This window comes from Mytilus edulis, chromosome 10, assembly GCF_963676685.1.
Source record: "Mytilus edulis chromosome 10, xbMytEdul2.2, whole genome shotgun sequence".
Classification (NCBI taxonomy): Eukaryota; Metazoa; Mollusca; class Bivalvia; order Mytilida; family Mytilidae; genus Mytilus; species Mytilus edulis.
Window position 1 is genome coordinate 6,963,582 of NC_092353.1, and position 14,560 is coordinate 6,978,141.

The 14,560-nt window shown below is 32.3% G+C and overlaps 1 protein-coding gene across 4 annotated transcripts in view; it reads left to right on the top strand.

The window, feature by feature from the left end:
• LOC139493259 (RING finger protein 17-like) overlaps positions 1-14,560 on the top strand; it is a 63,584-nt gene that overhangs the window by 2,461 nt on the left and 46,563 nt on the right. The window contains exons 2-12 of one of the 4 annotated variants that reach the window (XM_071281487.1): positions 2,470-2,588; positions 2,851-2,948; positions 3,893-3,966; positions 4,920-5,011; positions 5,883-5,944; positions 6,151-6,310; positions 9,102-9,182; positions 9,640-9,807; positions 10,442-10,490; positions 10,956-11,088; positions 13,005-13,076. In XM_071281487.1, coding sequence (XP_071137588.1) covers positions 2,470-2,588; positions 2,851-2,948; positions 3,893-3,966; positions 4,920-5,011; positions 5,883-5,944; positions 6,151-6,310; positions 9,102-9,182; positions 9,640-9,807; positions 10,442-10,490; positions 10,956-11,088; positions 13,005-13,076 — 1,108 coding nt within the window. Of the gene's footprint in view, positions 1-2,469; positions 2,589-2,850; positions 2,949-3,892; positions 3,967-4,919; positions 5,012-5,882; positions 5,945-6,150; positions 6,311-8,641; positions 8,710-8,766; positions 8,794-9,101; positions 9,183-9,639; positions 9,808-10,441; positions 10,491-10,955; positions 11,089-13,004; positions 13,077-14,560 lie in introns of those variants that run through there. The other 3 variants (XM_071281488.1, XM_071281489.1, XM_071281490.1) reach the window with 3 other exon arrangements.

Sequence of the window (14,560 nt, forward strand, 5' to 3'; positions counted from 1 at the left end):
AGATCCAGGATCAGAACCCCCAAATGAGATCCCAATCAGAAGGGTTATTTTCATCCTCTCACACACATCTCTGGTACCCAGACTGGATTTTAAACTAGTAGGGTACTTTGGGGAACTCGGTTATTTACCATGTTCAACATTTACAAGGACGAAGAAGAGAAATCAGCAGATCATGCAGATTGATCTCTTAGTCAAAGTGGATAGCTACTTTGACCAGGAGATCTATCTGCTAATTACTCTTCGGTTGGTCTGTTCCAGCTGAGCAGCCCGGTGGTTCTCTTTGAGTACTTCAGCTTCCTCCACCATAATAACAGTTGGGTTGGGGATTGTCCTTGTAAATATTGAATATTATAAATACATTAGTGACAAATCTCCATTAATCCCGATAGGGAGTGTACATGGGATTCCACTGTACCCTCGCAGCTCTTGAGGGTTCTTCAGATATTGGGAGGAATTTACCAGTACATACACCATACCCGACATTCTTCCAGTTTTGTGCTAGTGTCTCCCACACAAACGACGAAATGATGGAAATCTCTCGATTGCCAGTCTGCTGTTTTCCAGGAGTATAGAACCTCCCGTTTTTGGATGTTTTGACAAGGAATAACCCATGTGTATAGTTCTCTGGCTTTTTCATTACTTTCAATAGAAATAGATTAACAATTTTTGATCATTTGAAAACTAAGGTCAGTGGTACTAGTTTTTATGTCCGATATATGAGTAACTGAAATTCAGTTCTGCTTTGTTGACTCCAAGATCAAAAGGAAGATAGAGGTATTTGTCTTGACCAAGAAGCAGTGTAAAAAAAGAAAAATAGATAACAGCAGACGATTCAAGTGGGAGATCTTCACAATAAATGTCATTAAAAATTTGTGTATAATAATATTTGTGTCTTTATTTCATTCACTACATTTTTGTAACACCATGTTCAAAGATAATTTTTCTTAAAGAAAAATATATTTTTTAAAATGTTTCTGCATTATTAACATGATTTACCCTTTGATATTTAAGTTTTGTTTTAAAAGTAGTTGATTGACACAAATTTTTCAAACTAGTCCAAGACATTGCTGATATAAATCCTAGAAATAAATTTTAAAAGAAAACAAACAGAAACTGAATATCCATTATTTCTATGTCTTAACAACACCTTTCACATGTGTCAGAATAAAAACATAGATGAAATACTTAAACAGAATAATATAAACAATTCCTATGCACTATTACCATGATTACTGTATTGTAAACATGGTAAAGGAACCTACAGTTTATAGTTTTATATTTGGGGGAATAACATGTAGCCCTGCCACATTCTGTAAGTGCCTGTCCCAAGTCATGAGCCTCTTATTCAGTGGTTGTAGTTTGTTTCTGTGTATCAGTGTACTGTATTTGTTTTTATAATAGTAGAGGGTCATTATGTTTTCTAGTGTGTCTGTCCGTCCGTTCGTTTGTCCTGCTTCAGGTTAAAGTTTTTGGTCAAGGTTAAATTTTGGTCAAATTAGACTTTTGACCCCAATTTCACGGTCCACTGAACATTGAAAATGAAAGTGGGAGTTTCAGGTTAAAGTTTTTGGTCAAGGTAGTTTTTGATGAAGTTGAAGTTCAATCAACTTGAAACTTAGTGCACATGTTCCCTATGGTCATGATGGTATGATCTTTCTAATTTTAATGTCAAATTAGATTTTTTAGCCAACTTCAAGGTCCATTCAACATGGAGAATGATAATGCGAGTGGGGCATCCGTGTACTTTGGACACATTCTTGTTTGTTCATTATTTTGAACATCCCTGCCAACCTATGAAACCTTCAGAGGGAGATTTTCCTCTTTTCAGTTTAAACAGCTGAGGAGGAGATTTGCAAGAATGACATTTTCAAGTTAAATAAAAGGCATGTTGACATATCTATCTACAAAACAACAGTATTAAAGAGTTAACCCTTTCTCTGAACAAATCATGCTTTAGACAGCTGACAATGATTCCATTTTACCAGAATCAGAAAACCTCTTTTATATTTCCCGCTCAAAACATTGCAAACACTAGTTATCCTTCATTGTTGAATACCTGGATAAAAGTGTAAACATCGATGGTGCTTAAATTTGTTGAAAACTGTGTCAAAATCAGATGAAATTTACGGAATTTACACAGTATTTGAAAAAAGGGAACATTTTTTTTGAAAGAATATGGAAGAATATTGAAGCCAGACTAATATACTTTTTTGGCCTAAAATGCCATTTTACGTACAAAACACTTTGAAAGGACATCGCTCAGTGTAAGGAATTTGTACAGCTTCATTCAATTTATCAAACTTTTGAAGTTTTGAGTAAAGAAAATAAGATTTTGGGGTCATAAAGTAGAAATTTTGAGAATTTTCACCTACATGTACATGTAAGTACTAGCTCAATGTTTGAACCAAAATATTTCATATTTTATAAAGAACTTTTTGTTTGACTATAATATTTTCTACATACATTCAGATGCACCTAAATTCAATAGAAATCCAGTATTACTTCATTGTGGACACACATTTTGTGCAGCATGCCTCAACAAACTAGCCAGAGAAAACAAGACCAGTATTACATGTCCTACATGTCAGGTATGTACAATTAATTTGTGCTGTTTTCATTGTTCATGCCATACATAAGTAAAACAAAAGCAACTAAAAAAACACATTCTGTATCTATTTGTAATTTTTATACCCCACCTAGTGGTATTATGTTTTATGCCCCACCTAGTGGTATTATGTTTTTCATTCTGTTCCTCAGTCTGTCTGTCCTGCTTCAGGTTGAAGTTTTTGAACATGCTGAAGAAGGTTTTTCTTGTTTATTTTGTATTTATAAATTTTCTGTGTTTTGTAGGTTCCGTCTCCTATCAGTGACGATGGAATTAAAAGTCTGTGGCCAGATGTATACACAACAGGCATGATAGTGTGTAACCAAAAGATCCTCTTAGATCAGTAAGTCACATTGGTCATAAGGCCAAGATAATATATATATATATCTATCTAAAGATTGGTCAGACAACTAAATATATCTATCAAAATCAGTAAGCTTGACAATATATCAGTAATCATGGTAATATTCAAAGTAATCATCCTAAATCAAAAGTCTGATCATTGCTGATGTTAAATAGGTAATCTAAATATTATTTAATGAATGGCTATTATTTATTTTGAATTTATTGAACCATAAAATTAATTTTTGACTCTTCACATTGAATAATCCGTGAAGCGGATTATGTAAAATGTGAAGAGTCAATAATTAATTTTATGGTTCAATAAATTCAAAATAAATTATTGCCATTCATTATAAATAAATATCTATCAAAAATAAAGCTCAAAGAACTTTTCATCTTATTTATATTAACAATAACAACGTACACACATGTTGGCGTATGAATACACAACGTCAGAGTGTGTGTGTCGACATAAAAATTGACAACATTGAAAATAAAACTAATAATTTTAACCAATCAGAAGACAGTAAATGCACCGAATTTATTTATATAAATATAAAGATAATTAATGATAGACTTGTTACAGTGCAGTAAGATCCTTCTATTTTCACTTTTCTTCTAAATTTTACCATCAGAATTAAAAGTATAACAAATTTTTGTGAGCAATTTTATTTTCGTGACTTGCGCAAGTAGTAAAATTTCGCAAATTATAAATTGTCACAAATATGTAAAACTTGGATCTTTCATTTAACTACATCAGGTAAATTAGAAAATCATGAAATTAGATAGCATTGAAGTTGACTACAAAGGGTAAAATGTGAATAAAGTATTCACGAAAATAAGTTGGTTGACAGTATGTTATATGTATTGCATTAAACATGTTTATTTTATGTATACCATTAGACTTGTATCTAGATATATAGAGATTATAAATTGTTATTGTAGAGAACTGAGTAAACTGACACCAGCTGGAATGAATATGCAATCCAAAAGAGATTATTCTCTGACTGATAAAAGAGGTAGGATGTATTGCTGGCTATTTATATGATTATTTTATATTGTTCACTTTATTTCCAGTGGCAAATATTTTATTCATGATCAGGACGAGAAAAATTACCAATAAATATATTAAGTAGGTTCTAAGTTGGGATGCAGGATGGAAAATTTGGACTGCCACTGGAAACTTGAAGTAATTTGGATACTTTGGCAAATTTTGTTCACATGAATTTCACATGAATCACAAGAAATTCACAATAAAAATTTCACATGAGATTCACCTCAAACGAGCTTATATATTTGATGTAAATTTCAAGTGATTTAAATTCATGTAAATTTTTCAAGTGAATTTCACGTGAACTTATTAAAATGTTTTTTTACATGAAAAAAATCATTTGATTTCCACTTGAAACTCACATGGACTGATTTTATGTGAGTTTCATGTATAAGCTTGTTTGAGATGAAATTCATGTGAGATTCACATGAACATGATGAATATAAGTTCAAGCAAAATTCATGTGAACCAAATTTGCCTGTATTTGCCATATTTAGATAGAAATTTTGCATAGCAACAGACCACCTATTAGCTATAGACCCCTAGAGAATTGTTGAAAGGGTTTGTTAACGAGCACTAGATTTTCTCTCTCTGCACCAAACATTTCAATCAAAGCCCCTTTTCAGACCAGGTGTGACTGCAAAAGTTATACAATCAGTACTGTGAGCGAATGAGTGAGGCATTCAGACCCCACTTTTACAAACTCCCTGTCAAAAGTTCATGGCATGAACATATTTCTATACACCAGTCAACCCTTCCAAGATTAATATACATGAGGAACACACATACGTATTTAAGTTGTTTTGCATCAAGGCTTTAAAAAACATACTTCTAGGTCTAAGATTCAGTAAGTAATTACAGTATTTTTAGTCAATACACTCTAAAGACAAGACCTGAAATATATGATAATTGTATTTACAGTGGAGAAGTTATGTCGTGAATGCTGTAGAAGACTAGCTACCTGTAAATGTGACAGATGTGATTTCATCTTGTGTAAGATCTGTTTTAATCAGGTATGGAATCTATAGATATAGGAAGATGTGGTGTGAGTGCCAATGAGACAACTCTCCATACAAATAACAATTTAAAAAGTAAACCATTATAGGTTAAAGTACGGCCTTCAACACGAAGCCTTGGCTCACACCGAACAACAAGCTATAAAGGGCCCCAAAATTACTAGTGTAAAACCATTCAAACGGGAAAACCAACGGTCTAATGTTCATCTTAAATATTCTTTTTAAGTGTTGGTGCCTTTGTGATATCATTTACCATTCAATTAAGATAACCTTCATCTCCTCTCTGATAGGCTTGGCATTATTCTGCTGAAAGCTTATAAAACAGTTTTGATTGTATGTATTAAACTTAAAGATATGTACCTCATATTACAAGTCGAATTATTGAAGAATTTTCACAGATTTTTAGAATGGTGAAAGTTTGCCAAACTCAGCAACATTCTCCATGGAGAGTTCAATTATTCGTAAAAGTATTCTGTAAACAGGAAGTTGTTAAGCAATGAACCTAAATACATCACACTATATTGCATGCTTACAAAAGACTTGCTACCAAATTCCAGGAAACTAATTTGTAGTTCCTGAGAAAAGTGCAACAAGGATTAGGTGGACTGATGTGGAAACCAGTATACATGTCTTCTTTTGGAGGGGGTATGATTAAATGTTTGAGCTATAACAGTGAAGGAGGTGACAGCAACATTCTCCATAGAGGGTACAATTATGTGTTCTTAACTCTAATTGTTAATTACTCAGTACATTCAGACTCAGAAGATAACTTTAGGGATAATATAATATATAGCTGTTATGTTGTCACTGGTTTGCTTGTCATTTAGATAGAGATTTATCAAGTTAGCACATTTCATCTCTCTTACAGATTCATGGCTCTTCTAATACTCTCCGACAACATCAAGCTATACCTTTATCACAGGAAGAAAGGTTAGTATTTTATGAAAAAAAGAAAATTTATCAGTAAAAAGAAAATAGTTGAAAATGATATTTTTGAAACTTGATACTGATTCAAAATAAACCTCTTACTCCATGAAACTTAACAATATATATATAAAATTTTATATAAAGTATATAAGGGGATTAACTCTAATAATGGACTTTGTATGAAGAACATATTATTTTTGTTGTTGTAGTAGTACCACCACTTGCCAGTTAGAAGTATCCTCTACATGTGCCATACACGATGGTAAACTGATAGAGTATTATTGTGAAGATGACCACACACCAGTCTGCTCAAGATGTGTAATCACTGGAGAACATAAAAACCATTCTATATTGTCTATGGAAGAAAAGGTAAGGAATAAAACACCAGTCTGCTCATGATGTGTCATCACAAGAGAACATAAAACCATTCTATATTGTCAATGGAAGAAAAGGTAAGGAATAAAACACCAGTCTGCTCACGATGTGTCATCACAAGAGAACATAAAAACCATTCTATATTGTCTATGGAAGAAAAGGTAAGGAATAACACACCAGTCTGCTCACGATGTGTCATCACAAGAGAACATAAAAACCATTCTATATTGTCTATGGAAGAAAAGGTAAGGAATAACACACCAGTCTGCTCACGATGTGTCATCACAAGAGAACATAAAAACCATTCTATATTGTCTATGGAAGAAAAGGTAAGGAATAACACACCAGTCTGCTCATGATGTGTCATCACAAGAGAACATAAAAACCATTCTATATTGTCTATGGAAGAAAAGGTAAGGAATAGCACACCAGTCTGCTCACGATGTGTCATCACAAGAGAACATAAAAACCATTCTATATTGTCTATGGAAGAAAAGGTAAGGAATAACACACCAGTCTGCTCACGATGTGTCATCACAAGAGAACATAAAAACCATTCTATATTGTCTATGGAAGAAAAGGTAAGGAATAACACACCAGTCTGCTCACGATGTGTCATCACAAGAGAACATAAAAAACATTCTATATTGTCTATGGAAGAAAAGGTAAGGAATAACACACCAGTCTGCTCACGATGTGTCATCACAAGAGAACATAAAAACCATTCTATATTGTCTATGGAAGAAAAGGTAAGGAATAACACACCAGTCTGCTCACGATGTGTCATCACAAGAGAACATAAAAACCATTCTATATTGTCTATGGAAGAAAAGGTAAGGAATAAAACACCAGTCTGCTCATGATGTGTCATCACAAGAGAACATAAAACCATTCTATATTGTCAATGGAAGAAAAGGTAAGGAATAAAACACCAGTCTGCTCACGATGTGTCATCACAAGAGAACATAAAAACCATTCTATATTGTCTATGGAAGAAAAGGTAAGGAATAACACACCAGTCTGCTCACGATGTGTCATCACAAGAGAACATAAAAACCATTCTATATTGTCTATGGAAGAAAAGGTAAGGAATAAAACACCAGTCTGCTCATGATGTGTCATCACAAGAGAACATAAAACCATTTTATATTGTCAATGGAAGAAAAGGTAAGGAATAGCACACCAGTCTGCTCACGATGTGTCATCACAAGAGAACATAAAAACCATTCGTTATTGTCTATGGAAGAAAAGGTAAGGAATAACACACCAGTCTGCTCACGATGTGTCATCACAAGAGAACATAAAAAACATTCTATATTGTCTATGGAAGAAAAGGTAAGGAATAACACACCAGTCTGCTCACGATGTGTCATCACAAGAGAACATAAAAACCATTCTATATTGTCTATGGAAGAAAAGGTAAGGAATAACACACCAGTCTGCTCATGATGTGTCATCACAAGAGAACATAAAAACCATTCTATATTGTCTATGGAAGAAAAGGTAAGGAATAACACACCAGTCTGCTCACGATGTGTCATCACAAGAGAACATAAAAACCATTCTATATTGTCTATGGAAGAAAAGGTAAGGAATAACACACCAGTCTGCTCACGATGTGTCATCACAAGAGAACATAAAAACCATTCTATATTGTCTATGGAAGAAAAGGTAAGGAATAACACACCAGTCTGCTCACGATGTGTCATCACAAGAGAACATAAAAACCATTCTATATTGTCTATGGAAGAAAAGGTAAGGAATAACACACCAGTCTGCTCATGATGTGTCATCACAAGAGAACATAAAAACCATTCTATATTGTCTATGGAAGAAAAGGTAAGGAATAACACACCAGTCTGCTCACGATGTGTCATCACAAGAGAACATAAAAACCATTCTATATTGTCTATGGAAGAAAAGGTAAGGAATAACACACCAGTCTGCTCACGATGTGTCATCACAAGAGAACATAAAAAATATTCTATATTGTCTATGGAAGAAAAGGTAAGGAATAACACACCAGTCTGCTCATGATGTGTCATCACAAGAGAACATAAAAACCATTCTATATTGTCTATGGAAGAAAAGGTAAGGAATAACACACCAGTCTGCTCACGATGTGTCATCACAAGAGAACATAAAAACCATTCTATATTGTCTGCTCATGATGTGTCATCACAAGAGAACATAAAAACCATTCTATATTGTCTATGGAAGAAAAGATAAGGAATAACACACCAGTCTGCTCACGATGTGTCATCACAAGAGAACATAAAAACCATTCTATATTGTCTATGGAAGAAAAGGTAAGGAATAACACACCAGTCTGCTCAAGATGTGTCATCACAAGAGAACATAAAAACCATTCTATATTGTCTATGGAAGAAAAGGTAAGGAATAACACACCAGTCTGCTCACGATGTGTCATCACAAGAGAACATAAAAACCATTTTATATTGTCTATGGAAGAAAAGGTAGAGTATATGAATGCATCATACTGATGTAGAACATAAAAATTTCTGTTATTTTTATTGAAAGAAAAGATACATGATCCTTATACTTCTTTGAATGCTCTCTAGATTGATCATTTATTAACAGAGATTTTTTCATTGACTGGAAGAAAAATCACAAGTTTTGCTTCACTTAACATTGTTTCCTTACTCAAATGCACTCATATGCCTAGGAACATTTAAAATAATTTAAAGGCAATACAACTTAAATTAGGAAAAGTTTGTACAACTGCTTAAAAATGTCAAGTAATTGGTTTTTTTTTAATTTTCAGAATAAAGTTGTCATCTCAGAAATGGAACCAGCTATGCAGACTGCTAATAGAGTTATTAAAAAGTTAAAAAAGGCAGAAAAGGTAATTATGTCATGAAAAGGTTGAAATGGGTGTATTTAAAGAAATTCTGTATTACATGTACAGTGGTTTTATCCAAAACAAATATAAGTTTAATGACATTTTGAAATCATGTGGTGTTTGCAGTGACTTTTTATGTTTCATTGACTTATATTATTCAACCATAAAAAAACTGTCTTCAACACTCTTGGTGTTCAAACAGTAAAAGAGTTTGCTATATAATACACATATATCTGAATTTGTATAAAAAACAACTGATATGCATTTTTCAAACGAGCTAGCTATATAGGTATTTGAGAATAAGGAAAGAAAAAAGGATATGTTCTCTTTAAATGTCTTCATATCACAAAATTTGGCATACCTATAAACTTTTTTTATCAATTTGCAATACATTTCTTTCCAGTCACCAATTTTGTTTTCTTGATATCTCTCTCATTAAAATCATCATGTATTATTTCAGTCCCTCTCAGGGTTATTACCTGACATGAAGGGGGAAACCACAGACGTCATACAAGAGATCACCACCTATTACACTGGTCTCCATGGAGTCTTACAGGCAAGAGAGAAACAGCTGATACAACAAGTATATGATGCATTTAAGGCCGGAGTGGAACCATTACATGACCTGGTAGGTATACAGGATAATATCTTCAACTTTTGATGGTTTTGTGGTATGGTGGATTTATAATTTTATTTAAATTCTAATCTTTGGTAGATTAGCTGTATATATAGGTAACCATGAATTAAAGTGTTGAATGAAGTACATATTTTATACAGGCTTTTTCTCCAATACCTAAAAATAAATGAATATACAGTATTTTGAAAGAAATTTTAATTTGATGAGAAATACAAGCTTTTCATTGATTAATTCCAATTTTAAGATTTGACAATTAATTAAAACACTTATTCAATTCAAAGCTTTATTTATAGTCTGCATAACAAAAAAAAACCATAAGCTCTTTGAGCTTTTATAACCAACAAATACATACATATACATAATAATTATCATACATAATACTAATATTAAAACATTTTAAAAGACATAGAACAAACATTTCATACACATTTAGGCTGAACTAATTTGATACTATATATTATATACATGCATGAGCACTAAGCTAAAAGGATTCGTTAAGACATTAAAATATAAACCAAAGAAAATCCAAAACATGTGGCATCTGCAATATTATAAAAAATCGTAAGAATTTTTAGTTTTGCAGTATCAAATTTTTTTTTATTATCTCTTAAACTCTTTTATTCAGAAACAAGAAATGCAGGACAATCTAAAGCAGTTAGAAAGTGCAGTTAAAGGTAAGGCTATAGAAAATTACAGAAGGGTCTTTGTATATAGGGGACATCCATAACAAGGCTGACAGTTTATAACAGATAATAGGATACATTTTGAAGAATTGTTCTTCTTCTAGTTTATATCACTCTCCAACAGAAAATTTAATTGTTTTTAGGATGAAATATGGTACAAAGACTGCTTCCTCAATGTCCAGGAGCTTTTTTGAATGTCAGTAAAAGAACAGAAAGGATTATGAGTACAAAATCATAACAATACACAATAAATCCCTTCATATGCTTGCTCTCATTGCTGTTCTTTTTGTCATAACGAAGCAACAAAAAGGTTCTATTGGAGTGCCTAGATTCAGCATTCAACTCTGTAGAGAGGGCAAATTTTAAAATTCAGTTGAGATTCAAGGTTCACATTTTACTATTGAAAGTGACAATATATTGATTAACTAACTAATTATCTATGTTTTTATTTAACAGCTGCCCAAAGGGTTCTCAGTAACAGTGATGAAGTGGTATTAAATGCTAAAGACATTCTACAACAGCTACAACGGTCCAGAGAAATTCCCTGTATAGTGGAACCTAAACAACAAGAATCTTCTGAAAGAATAAGGTTAACCAACATATCTCTAATCCCAAAAACATTTGTTATTGCTCCTCAAGTAAATAAATAATAATGCAATTGGTTTATATATTTAGCACAGTCATGTGGGGAACCTTCCAAGTCCGGAGCCTGTAGGGGGATTTCATAGGGGTATCATGATGTAGCGTCTTCTTTTATTGTTATATTATGTCATTGATTATTTGTATACAAGATTTAGCAAATGTCCTGTGTGCAATAAATTTGTTAGTTTGTTTGCTATTGACCCCCTACAGATCTATGAAAGGTAAGTAAGATACATATTGGAATCGGCCGTCAGCCTTACCCCCTATTGATTTTACTAACGCTGTGTAGTTCCCTAGGGGTCAGTAGCAAATTATGTAACGAGTAATTTTATCTGCAAATTTCTATTAAAAAAAAGTCCATTCAAATGGATTCAGGTAAGAAGAATAATCTGAAACTGTTATTGGTCAATTGATCATTATGCACAGTGTTGGTATGTCTCTGAGTAACAGTGAATTGAATATTGTACATTTGATATTGAAAAACTTCAGAGAAATTACTCATTGATGATTTAATATGAATACAGTAGATTCCGGTTATTTGCATAGCCTATTTGTCAGACAAAATTATGCAATAAAGCGGAGTATGCTTATATCCGAAATGCCAAATGACAGAGTCAAATAACATCGATAGAACAGATCAGTAAAAGAAATCCCTGAAGAAAGATGAACGTCTGTAATCCACATACAATATACTGAGTGTTGATTTATTCTAATAAATTTTTTTATGTCTACTCTAGTGTCATATGTGTTATTTTATTTTGTTTCTTTAAATAAAGATTATAAACACATTCAGTTTTAGTTTATTTGCATGCAGACTTTCCTTTACCTGGGATACGAAAATAAACTGTTCTAAAAATAGATTTGTTTCTATGACCCATATGTACAATGTACATTGTTAGGCTTTGATTAAAATAAACTTTTAAACAATACTTCACAATTTATAATTATTTTAACAATAGATGTGTAATGAATTGCTGTTGATATGCAGTTGGGCACTGAAGTAACAACTTGTTAGTTTCGTATATATGCAAAGCAGTAATGGTGGGGCCCTGTACGGGTTAATTGCTGGACACAAGTGTTGAAAGTGAGAAAATATAATAATTAAAAGTAAATGCTCTTTTCATAAAATATTAAAAACAAATGATTGATGTATAAAATTCTTTAACCATATGTAAATGCCCTATAATATTAACATTAATACAGATCACCCCAAGCCCAATAGAGTTCACATTGGTTATGATCGATAATTAGCAGGAGTTTTTGTTTTAAAAATTAACCCCAAATGTAATCTATGAATTGTTTAAGTCCAATCAATTATTAACACCCTTTGAAGTAGAATGGTCAGTACGTGTTTTTACAACAATTATCTGTTTGACATTTTTATGACCTCGAGGCTTAAAATAGAACATGGGAAACTTTACCTGTGTAGACATCGAGGTTTATTTTTAAATCAAATTCCATAAAATAAACACGAAAGAAACTGTTTAAAACTTTATTTCAATAACACAAAAGTAAATAAGAAATAATAACGAAAATAAGGATGCATTCAAGAAAAATATACTTACCAAATGACCGTTTCCGGTCAAAAATCTCGTCAGTTTTAACTAAGCATATCTAGACGGCAATAATTTTCTATGCAATAAACCGAAAGGCCACTTGTAGAGCTATGCATATAACCGGACAATTTAACATTAGATGAATGGGAAATGGTTTTGTGCAGGAGAAAACTATGCAATTAACCGAATTATGCTATTAAGCGGTATGCAATTAAGTGGAATCGACTGTACAAGAAAATGTCATGTTGTTTACATCTTCATGTGTTTCTTCATTTTATATAATTCTTTTATAAATATGTTTTTGTAGATTTGAAAAAGATCACAAACTGATGGAAGAAATTATTGGGCATGGTATGATCACTGGTACAGTTCCTTCAAAGTAAGCCGGTTATGTTTAAAAAAAAATTGTTGTGAATGTGGAGGGAACCTTGTAGCATGCACTTGATTTATCCTAACTTTTACTATAGAATAACTTTAGAGTATCAAGGTTTTTCACATGGTATGTGCTTCTCAGCTTCAATCTCACAAAAGACCTTTGATAATCTGTTCATCACTATTTTGTCTATGATGTAATTGATATTTACATTGACAATGGCATGTGCACTGACTGTGCATTCTTATTTTCAATCTCCAACACGTAGCATGATATGAAATATTATAAAAAAAAAAAGATCAAGAGAAAAGTACTTAAAATAGCCATAATAATAATAATAATAATAATGATAATAAATTCTTTATTTAAACAATAATAATTAATACAGTGTGGAAACTTGGCTTATAATTTGGAACAACAGATGGGTGCTTCATCTTTGTAAACCTCACCAGTAGAACATGAATCAAAGCATTTAAAAGTCAAATCATTCACAAGAAGGAAAAAAGCTAGATAATTGTGTAAAAAGGAACTAATAAACGATGTTATTTAATTAATGAAATACTGTTTTTGGGATACGATTGCTTTCAAGCAATCTGTAGACTTATACCGGTGGCTCAGAGCATTGCCCTCACGTCAATCGTTTTATTCTAAACATTAAGGAACATCTCAGATTCTTATGATTGTCTTGCTTTAAAAGGTAAAAACAAACAAAGGGATTGAACTTGAACAACTTTCCTATAATGTTCTTTTCATAATCTTCATGTTTGATAATTCCCTTGACTTATATGCGTGTTTTTAACAGCACGGAAAATCAGAATTAAGCAATATTTATATTAAGTGTTTTTATAAATTTAGAAACACGTCAGAGGGAATTCCCAGTTTTGATAAAATGCGAGAGTTCTCTGAATTCCGATAAATCTATTTCTGTCATATAAGAACTGAAGTGGAGTTTTTCTTATATGAAATTAAATATTTAAAGAGTTAGGATTGGGGTTCCTCCTAGAATTTACGTAGGAAAATAGGTGATAAGATACGAAGTGAAATACCTTCTCTCACTCTGAGTCTCAGTGACTGCTGTGGAAAGTAATCTTGGAATTGATATTACAAAAATAAAACACAATAGGCCTAATTACATTGTTCATACACCTTTATCCGGGATTGGCTATTTTGTAACTATTTTACATGTGCAGTTGAATTAGTTTTGAAAATAATATTATCCAGCTACATGTATACATGTGTCAAAGAAACAACGGCAATCGTATCCCTCAGAGCAATCTGCTCTTTGATTGTATTTAACTTTGATTAATTTTTACCAATATTTCAAATAAAACTTGGCATATTGTCTAGAAAGTTTCAGGGAAAACGGTAGTATTACATTTTCCCAGCATTAGGTTGGCCTTTTTGTGTACCCAAGGCAGGTGAAGGAAGTCAAATTAGGAGCGCTGTGATTGGATGTAAGGGTACAATATATCTTTTTAATTATCTATGAA